General features: G+C 37.0%; 1 protein-coding gene and 1 non-coding gene across 2 annotated transcripts; one reads left to right on the forward strand and one right to left on the reverse strand.

Annotated features, from left to right (window-relative positions):
* Positions 1-376: 376 nt before the first annotated feature.
* TRNAI-AAU (transfer RNA isoleucine (anticodon AAU)) lies at positions 377-450 on the forward strand. Its single transcript has one exon. It is a non-coding gene; the product is annotated as a tRNA-Ile (tRNA).
* A 302-nt stretch (positions 451-752) lies between these two features.
* Positions 753-3709, reverse strand: Septin1 (Septin 1). The gene is made up of 8 exons (XM_090158793.1): positions 3582-3709; positions 3193-3298; positions 3034-3120; positions 2849-2972; positions 2135-2387; positions 1966-2067; positions 1757-1902; positions 753-1695 (listed from the first exon to the last, which is right to left on the reverse strand). The coding sequence occupies exons 1-8, from the start codon at positions 3600-3602 to the stop codon at positions 1410-1412; spliced, it is 1125 nt and encodes a 374-aa protein (XP_090014919.1). The 5' UTR covers positions 3603-3709; the 3' UTR covers positions 753-1409.
* Positions 3710-9904: the final 6195 nt, after the last annotated feature.

Here is a 9904-nt window from a genome sequence, read left to right on the forward strand (position 1 = left end):
GTTTAAGCATAAGCGTATTATATTGTTATTATAGACTTATGGTTTTAGGCATCACAGTTTACGAAATTTATGTAAATTTATCTATGTGTGTAAAGTGTAAATTTCTATCGACCATTTATAATTATTCATAAAGTACGCGAATTAAAAAATATATGCAAGTAAAAATTTTAAAAATCCTTCGATTTCGAGCATTATAGTCTTGAAAATACTGTAAGAATTCCATGGTCTTAAAATTAACCAATCACAAGATAGAAGTGTAAACAAACGGCGGCCATTGTGAAAATAGCGTTGATAAAGGACCATTGCAGTAGCACTATACTATATATTTCTACGTTACGTTGGGATGAAATATATACTTACGGCAAAGTTATCTCGAGGCCCATTAGCTCAGTTGGTTAGAGCGTCGTGCTAATAACGCGAAGGTCGTGGGTTCGATCCCCCCATGGGCCAGGAATTTTTTTTAAAACTATTTTCCTCTCCTTGTAAGATGAATGATCTCATGTAAATTTTTTTTTATTAAGGTGTTTTATATTTTATCATATAGGTAAAAAATATTGTTCATTGTTAAAGATTAAATATATAAAAAATTAAAATTACAGGACTGATACTTCACAGTAAACATTTAATAAAAGGTAATCTTTTTTCATGTTTTCCATGAAGTATTGTATCAATGTCTTTAATTTCAACTTAATATATATTACGTTTATTTGATAAAAATAAAAAACAAAACCAAATATTTTTAAGAACCAGTTTACTAAAAATGAGGCACACTAAGCTACTACAACACAAATTATTGCCATTAATTGGATTATTTTTAAATGTATGATTAAAATTAAGAGAAAACACGAAACAAGACAAAGCGCGTAATACTTTGGATATAGGTTATGTCAATCATATAATTTTTGTCTAATACAATTATCATCTCTGACTAAAAATAGTATTTCCTTCTTGTCATTTTTACTTTGTTATCATTTTTTCTTTTAAATTTTAGGGGAAAATAGAGAAAGGCACACTTGGTCAGAATAGAATTTAAAGCTAGTATCCGTTGGAAGTATATTGGAAAATATTGGAATTTGGGAAATGCGATGGTTACAAGGATATCTGTCCGCTTACAATGGAATTTTTATTTAAAATATCCTTGAACTAAGTTTTAAATTGCACGGCAGCTCTTTGAATAAAATGAGAAATGCACTAAATGTGGCACATCTACCAGGTTATAAAAGTTAAAAAAGTTTGAGTAAAAAAATATAATAAAATAAATAAGCGAGATAATTAATAACAACGTAGAACGACTAGAGGCATTTGTGTTCCGAAAGAAATTCTGACCATTTAATAAAATTTGTTTTCTTATATTATCAAAAATTCAGTTTTCATTTATGGTGAATCGATTAAGAAATAAGGTTTTTTTTTTAAGAACTGGAAGCCGAGCTTGGAAATTGAGGGGTCGGAGATGGAGTCGATGAGGGGTCATCCTGTTGTCGCATTTGTTCCTGCATTCGTTGCAGCTCCTCTTGCATGCGACGGAGTTCTGCTTCCTTCTCTTGCAATATTTTGTCTCTCTCAGATATTTTTTCTTCACCTCCACCACTTGGTTTTTTGTAACCAATCGCAACTGGCCTTTCCGCTAAACGCTCAGCTCTGTAATTTTCATAATGCAATTCTTGCGTGACCTCTTGCAGATCTTGCATATGGGTTCTGAAGTGTAATAAATAAATAATCAAACTGGATAATTCAAACAAAACAAACCATTTCTTACATCAACATTGTGCGCAATTTGATGAAATCACAATGTTCTGGATTTTCAACTTCAACAACACCCCAAGGGTAAAGTCTGCCTCGAGTTTTTCGACCCTTAACTTCAATTAGTTGCGATGCGGAGCATACTGCAAAGGGGACAGCTTCCTATATTCATATAAATATTTGAACCATTCCAAAATTGAATATTTCTAAAAAAAATCATTGAACCTTAAGTTGCCGAACTTGTTCCTTGTATTCCTCATCTTCGTCAGATTCGCAATCAGGTAATGGATAAATATGAATTCCATTTTCTTGGATTTCCTCCATAATCTAAGATGAACCACATTTTAAGAGTTTTCAAATACATCCCTTAAAATAGCCAATTAGGAAAGCTTACCTTTTTCTTCAATCTCATGACTTCCTTTCGTGTTAACGCATCTGCCTTTGCAATGACTGGTACAATATTAACTTTGGTATGAAGTTTTTTCATGAATTCAATGTCCAAAGGTTTGAGTCCATGCCCAAACGGAGAGATGAAATAAAAACAACAGTGTACTCTACTATCCGTTATGTTTCTCCTATTCAAACCCATTTCGTCAGCCAAAAACCTTTCAAACTGCTGATCGATGTAATGAATGATTGATCGGAAGCTATTGGAAAGGCGATATTAAGGTGTGAAAACAGAATTTCAAGTAAGAAGGAGATAGATAAGGGGCCATTCAAAAATTACATAACTCAGTACGGGGGTTTCTACAAAAATTACTTTAAAGTTACAGGAGGAGGGAATGAGTGAGTTGTTTAAATTTTATATCACATATCCTAATTCTATACTGCAACCTAAATTATCAATTAAATTAAGGTACACTAGCAATTTAATACTTGTTTTTCTCATTCATATTAATATTAGATTTCTGCTTGCTTAATTTTGAAAGAAATTTCATGATTTAAAGGTTTATGGTGCTTTTGTAATTCAGGGAGGGTTGAGAATTTGTTAGGTAATTTAGGGGTGAGGCCTTAGCAAATGCTACTCCTCATTATGAGATCAGAGGTGTGGAAAAAATATTTTTTTAAACACTAAGTCCTAAATAGCCTCTAATAATAAAATATATACCAATCAGTGTTATTAACGGCATCTCCAAAACCAGGCGTGTCAACAACAGTTAAGCGAAGTTTAACACCTCTTTCTTCAATTTCAACAGTTGAAGCATCAAGCTTCAATGTTTGCTTGATTTTCTCTGCATAAAGATTACACAATTTTGTAACAAAATACTAAACAAGAGTACTCTTAAAATTTACCAGAAGCATTTGGAATGTAGCGCTCAGGATACAAGTCAGTTAAAAACAAACTGTTGATTAACGTAGATTTTCCAAGTCCAGATTCACCTTCAAATTATGTCAAATAAATATGGCGTAGTAATATCAACAAAATTATAATTGGCACTGCATTAAACCTACCAACAACCATCAAAGTAAACTCAAACCCTTTCTTCACAGACTTTCTGTGAACTTGATTTGGAAGATTAGCAAAACCCACGTATCCTGGCATCTCAGGGTTTGTGAACTTAAAAAATTAAAATTTTGCCATTAGATGGATTCTAGGAATTTTGGTCAATATCCATGAGTCATAAAGCTTAATTTCAGATGAAACTAAATGTGCAGCATTCAACAAGTTCACAAGGCAACAGGGCGTAGCATTCAGGAAGAAGGATCGTTAAGAGGCAAATTTCAACGGAAATTCATTATTTAAAAGACATTTTAAGAAAAAATGTATTAGATTACGGCTAAGCCTTGATTGTGACAACTCCGAATATAACTTTGTTTCCAAGTAAACCTACTTAACGAACCTGTTTTGTATCAGCTGCCATTTACAATATTTTTTCGATATATTTTAAAATCATAAATAGTCTCAAACACAAAAACCTAAAAACTGATGGGGAAAAAACGATAACAAAAGGGAATGCACTCACGTCGTTATCAGACTGACAAATTGGGGAGACTAGCGGAAACTATTTTAACCAAACAATGAATAGGAGACAGTAACGTAAACAGCCCCACCGGAAATGAGACGGATTGCGACCAAATTAATTTCAAACAATTTGAAAAGCGGTCTTTTTCGAATGTATCGAAATCGACTAAAATAATGAAACTTGCGCTACACCTAAGTAACGAAACTAAATGAGACCAGCTTTCACAACGAATGCGTATAAAATGAATTTCGAAAAAAATCACGAACACGCAAAAATAAAATTTGTGGTTACTTGAGTCACGACTCACGAAGGACAAAGCATGATTAATCAAACAGACATTACTAAACTACAGCTTCCAACCCAATTTTTAACAAAAATAACGGATATGCAGCTGAATTTTAAAAGACAGAAGTGTTAAAGACTTAATTTGTAAATCTAACCTAATTACGTGAAAGAAACTTAGAAAGGAATAATCATGCAAATCCGCTTGAAAAAAGCAAAAAATTGCAACATAAAGCAAAACGCAACTGAAAGTACATCACCTCCATTTTCGAAGTCCAATAATTAGCGAATAGCACAGTAAATCTGGTTGTATAGGGCTTCAAGGCGCTCATTTTAGGAGTTGTAGAGTACGTTGTAATTGCGTAGGGATTATTCGCGGTTGGCGATTTTCCGCTGCTACCTTCCTGACCTTTCATCTTGGCTCTCGGATCTTCTCTGACCAGCGGTGATGGTGGCCACGGTCTCCGAAGGCCCATCGCGAGGTCACGTGAGAAATGTCAATCAAAGATCAATTTTTTATTATCTCCCCGCAAAGAGATCACCGGGCCTGAACACTAAAAGCTACTTCCGGCAATTTGCGTTTACACGCAAACGACGCTATATATAATCGGCCACAAAGCGGAGGATGACAGTCCAGGAAGATCCCGCGTCATCGAACCAATCCTTTCGGGTAACCGCGATTTATAACAGACAGCGTTTCAAGTCCCTATAATATTGTTACGGATAGAAAAGTAGCTAAAAATATCCGCGTTTTCCGCGTCAAAAGTCACTATTCGTAATAAAACCCAATATACACGAAAGCTTTTAGGAATATTTTCAATAAAAAAGTAAAGCCTTTGATCCTATACTTCGCTAATGTAATTAAAATTTCTTTCGAAAGCCTTTTTTCCGCTTTGTATTCTCTCGCGGAATTTACACCCTCGCAACCTTTTTAAATATTTAGAAGGTTTTGCGCGTTTTGTATCGGGGAGGTGCAGGTGCAACTAAGAATAATGGATTATTGAAAGGCCGTAAACAATCTCCGTGTCTGTCGAAGTCGTGAGTAGGAAGTAACTAGAAAGGTATATTTTCTTCTATTATTTTAGAATATACATAGAACCCTTTACTCCAAATATCTTGTATCTGAAGAACATAATATATATTTTAAGAGAGAAGTAACCATTATAATGAAACAAGTACCTTCGTTGGCTCGAAGCGTATTCCCTTGGGCGTGAAATTATCATCATATCACTGATATGTGTAGCACATAACGAGTCCCGACTCAAAATTTACCGAGATGTAAATAATGAAACTTACACTCCGTAGGGATATTTAGCTTTTGGCAAAGCATATTTTCCAGATGATATGACGGTCTTCTTTCCAAACGTTTTTTTTTTAAATCCACTAAAGCCTGCGTAGGTACGTCGTGTTTTAAACGAGAACATTAGCAAAATATGTAGATGAATACTTCTATTGGAAGATATATATTATATACTTCTGATCATAGTTAGGTGAAGCCAGCCCTTGAAAACGTGAACGTTGGAACTTGTAGGAGTGTAGATTGTACATAATAAAACTACGTCTACACTCCAATAAGTTTCTCCTAAACCATTTCTAGCTCTGACCGGTGCCTACGATATTAATAAAAGCCTGGTCACGCCTAATTTTCGATATTTGTTTCTGAAATGTTTGAAAAATACAATACAAGAAAGGTTTTTCGCGATCAAGCCACAACCTCCTGTGATTCCCAAAGTTATAGAGCATGCACAGTATGTCGGAATTTATAGCCCGGTGTACCGGTAAGATTGAAACCACACCACCGGAGGTCTATCATCGAAAAGCCCGGACCGGTGACAAATCCAGCTTGGGTAGTAGTACCCTATACTACTGATGGTCACACCTTCGTCGCAAGCCACTCAACCCAGCAGAAGGTGCAACAATTAATGGGACGATCAACCCCCCACTTCGCACACAGCAGTGGGCATAAGAGTGGATGCTATAGCAACTCCAGCCGACACCCTACCTAAGTAGGTAGAGAGAGTCATACCCTTCAGAAAGAGCTCCTTAAGGGGAACGATGGGCACCCAGCGGTCCACATAACCCGGCACAGCTGGCACCGGATATCCCGGTGGGCTCCAAAAGGCAGGAAAACCAGACCACTGCGCCTCATACGGAGACCCGCCACACCACAGCAGGCTACCCAATCCTCCGAGGCGGCCAGTTTGCCTGGACCCTCTCCGTTAGGCTGAGCCGAAGCCCAGTTTCCAGCCCATACCTGACCGAAGTCGGAGGGGGAGATAGGACCATTTGACCAGAGCTAACATCTCCCAGTGCGCCACCGTCCTTATGGGTTACAAGAACCGGACCCCGACTCCCCGGTAAAGCCACCAATTATTGCACACTCTGACCCATTTAGGGCAGGCGGCAGGCCTTTATTAATAACGTAGGCACAGTTCGTTAGAAACAGCTCTGCGAAACCAAAATACAGCCTTCGAGGACTTAGAAGACGAATTAGCGATCCTAGAACAACAAGAATGCAAACTTTCTCAACTCGATAATACGGTAATAAGCCTTTTAGACGACGACAAAGAAATTGAAAAGGATGCGAGTGAAGCTCAGGATTTGATAGATAAAATAACGCTCCTCAAAAGTAAAACAAATAGGCGAATTAAACAATTAAACAGCGCAGTGAGCATAGCGTCGAGTATCACCACGCAAATATTTTCAGTGGGTCCAAATGGAACTGGACCCGGAAATCAAATCCAGCTGATGTCGTCGTTCACGCTGCAGATCGGAAACCAGCTTACGTCGTCGTTCGCGCCGCCGATGGGAAACCAGACGCCGCCGCCGATAGGAATAGGACCAACAAATACGTGTCAACTTATTGAACTTAAACGGCAACGCAAGTGGTCATGCAGGGGGGGAACTATGTTTTCTTCAACAAGCCGTAAGTCGGTTTTCCAAGGATGATTTTATACAGCGCGAAAGCCTTATTCTCCTTGGTGTAGCCACGTGGCGCAATTTCGCTCTCATTCGCGAATTTTTCGATTTTCTTCGCTGACATAAATTCGGCAAATATGGTTCTGCTTTTTTTACAGAGGGAAAGGCTATGGCAGATAGCGCATGCGCAGTCGTTCTTTTTATCTATAAGATAATTTACCCCCCCTGCATGGTCACTTGCGTTGCCCTTTAATCCGCCGAACTGGTATCAAAACTGGACGCTTTACAGTGGAACAATAGGAAGAGTGGAGAACTTAAAAAAATGGATTCAAGTGAAAAGGTAATGAAAATGAAAGGGGTGTATATAACTTTTCGAGGATTCGAGATAAATAATGCACACAGAAAAATATTATTGTAAATTTTACAGTAATCTGCGGTCAGCATAGATGCCAGCAGAATGCTGTTAATTTCACAACCAACTCTGACTGTTTTCTTTATTGTCATGCTTCCTTTTAAATTTACGGGACACTCTGCTGTTTAAAAATACAGCAAGATAAAGTTATATCATGAATCTATTTAACCCATGAATATCCAACTCTATCATTAGCCACGGTATACTCTGAGGGAACGTGGGGCGGAGCCTATTTTCGCGCCATTCGAGTGATTTACTCTTTAAGCCAATAAGAACGAATTCGGAAATGATGTCATTTTAGCGCCAGATAGTTTACGCATAGACGAAGAATTTAGCCGTTCTTCGTCTATGGTTTAGTAAACCATAGACGAAGAACGGCTAAATTCTTCGTCTATGCGTAAACTATCTGGCGCTAAAATGACGTTTACGAGAGCTCGGAGAGCAGAATAGCCGCGAAATGACTTCTCAGGTACGGTTCACGTTATTTTGTTCAAAATAAGCTTTACAGTTATAATTCTTTCTAGTATAAAAATATAAATTAAAAAGGAATGTTACTCCGATATTTTGAAAGCAATCTTACGCTATCGAGTGTCTGTGAGATTTATAACAATTTAAACATACAACCTATCTCTGAAAAGCTAAGCCTCGGTGAAACTTTGGAAGAAAACCTGAGTCAATTTTTGCCATATTATTATTAAATAATAAATGCTCTGTTATCATTTTATTCTAATAAAATCTATTCTAATAATAATATGAAATAGATCTATTTATTTAAATAGATTAATGATAAGTACTGCAAAAAGGAAACATAACCATAGCGCGTCATTTTAGGAACTAACGCTTCGACTGCTTATAAATAACAGCTGACACAGCTGAGTTCTACTTCGATTCCGTCGCTATAAATTGGCTCCGCCCCACGCGTCGCCAGAGGTTACCTAGGCTATTCCAGTTGAATATTCATGGGTTAAATAGATTCATGGTTATATTTAAGGAGTATTGCTGTTTATTTAACCTTCATTCCAGACGTATTTAATACGGTAAAATTCCAGTGTTTGCCGTAGTTCTAGTTATCAAACTTATTTCAAAATTTCATCAAACATTTTACGGATCAAAACATTATCACATTGGTTTAGGCCTAACTAAATATTTTCAAACATTTTATTAATCAATTCATGATAGAAATATATAAAAAAATTTCAATTACTATGAAAAAAACTTGGAAAATATTTTCATAATTCAATAGTAAATCTTAATTGAAACTATCAGGAATAACAACAACTCTAGTTATTCTTGTTTAGCTCGAGCCTTTGTACTTTAGAGTTATAGGGAAAACCAAAGGAAAGTAAACTATTAACTTGGTTTCAAATTCTTAAGCACACGATGAACAAGGGTTGTAATTAATATAGCATTTTGCGTGGGGTGCTACTTATACCAAAGAGTATATAAAAATATTTTTATCGGATATTATTATATTTAAAACTAAAAGGAATCTTGTGCGATTTTAAAAATGTTTTGACAACTAAATAATAATTAGTTGTTTTATATACTAGCACTTGCCGTTTATAACAGAAAAAAACCGCAACGTGTGGTAAATTTTACGCATTTTTGAAGTAAAACGTCAACCACGGTTTCATATTGTTAATTTTAATATAACTGACATTTTAAAAACAGTACGAATATGAATTTTTAGAGTCGCTACTGTTTTCTTCAAAATACAGCAGAAAGCTGTAAATTTTACGACAAACTGCTGTTAACCCACTTCAACTGCACCTTGCTGTAAATTATAAACCGTTTTTGCTGTTTTTTCAACAGTAAGTTTTGAGTGTGTGAATGTTAAATCACCTAACGCGAAAGGGATCGACGTCCTTATCGCATAGGCGTTACATTTCTCTATTTAGTTTTCTAAATGTGACGAAAGTGGTGTGGAAAGCAATTATATACATATTATTTACAATTTCTTACAACAAGAAGCAAAAACAACCTCTAGCTATGAGGTAATGTAACGAAGGGAGTGTAAAAAACATTCCGAGAATTCGATATATTTAAAATTTTCAATCACCTACGCGTGGGGGATCGACGTCCTCATCGCAGAGGCGTTACAATTCATTCTCTAATTGTCTAAATATGGCAAGAGTAGGGAGAATCCTTCATTTAAAATGTAATCACAATTTAATTGCAATAAATTACAAGTCCAGGCTGTCGAAACCCCACGTGTCGGAGAACTGTGGCATTGAATCGTTCCTTTGGGCGAAGGCGCGTTTAACTCCGAACCGACTTTTGAGGCGCGCGCGAAATGTTCTAAAAAGCCGCGTTTCAACTTCTTCAAAGTTGTCATTTGTCAGGCCGCCCGTCGTTCTTGCCAAGCAGGAAGACGAAATTGTAGAATTGATGGTTCTTGCCGTCCGCTAGGAACCAGTAGTCGCTGTAGGAGTGAACGTGGTCGCGCACGAGTCGGAGGAGTCGCGCGGCGAAACGACGCGCCATTGGCAGTCGAAATACTGATGAGCGACTGTTCCCACGGCGGGGCAGAAAGGGCATGCTGGGAACGGAACGTTTTCAGGGTCGATATGGGTCAACCGCGTGGGAG

The sequence above is a fragment of the Leiobunum rupestre genome, chromosome 9, assembly GCF_980474605.1.
Source record: "Leiobunum rupestre chromosome 9, qqLeiRupe1.1.hap1, whole genome shotgun sequence".
Classification (NCBI taxonomy): Eukaryota; Metazoa; Arthropoda; class Arachnida; order Opiliones; family Sclerosomatidae; genus Leiobunum; species Leiobunum rupestre.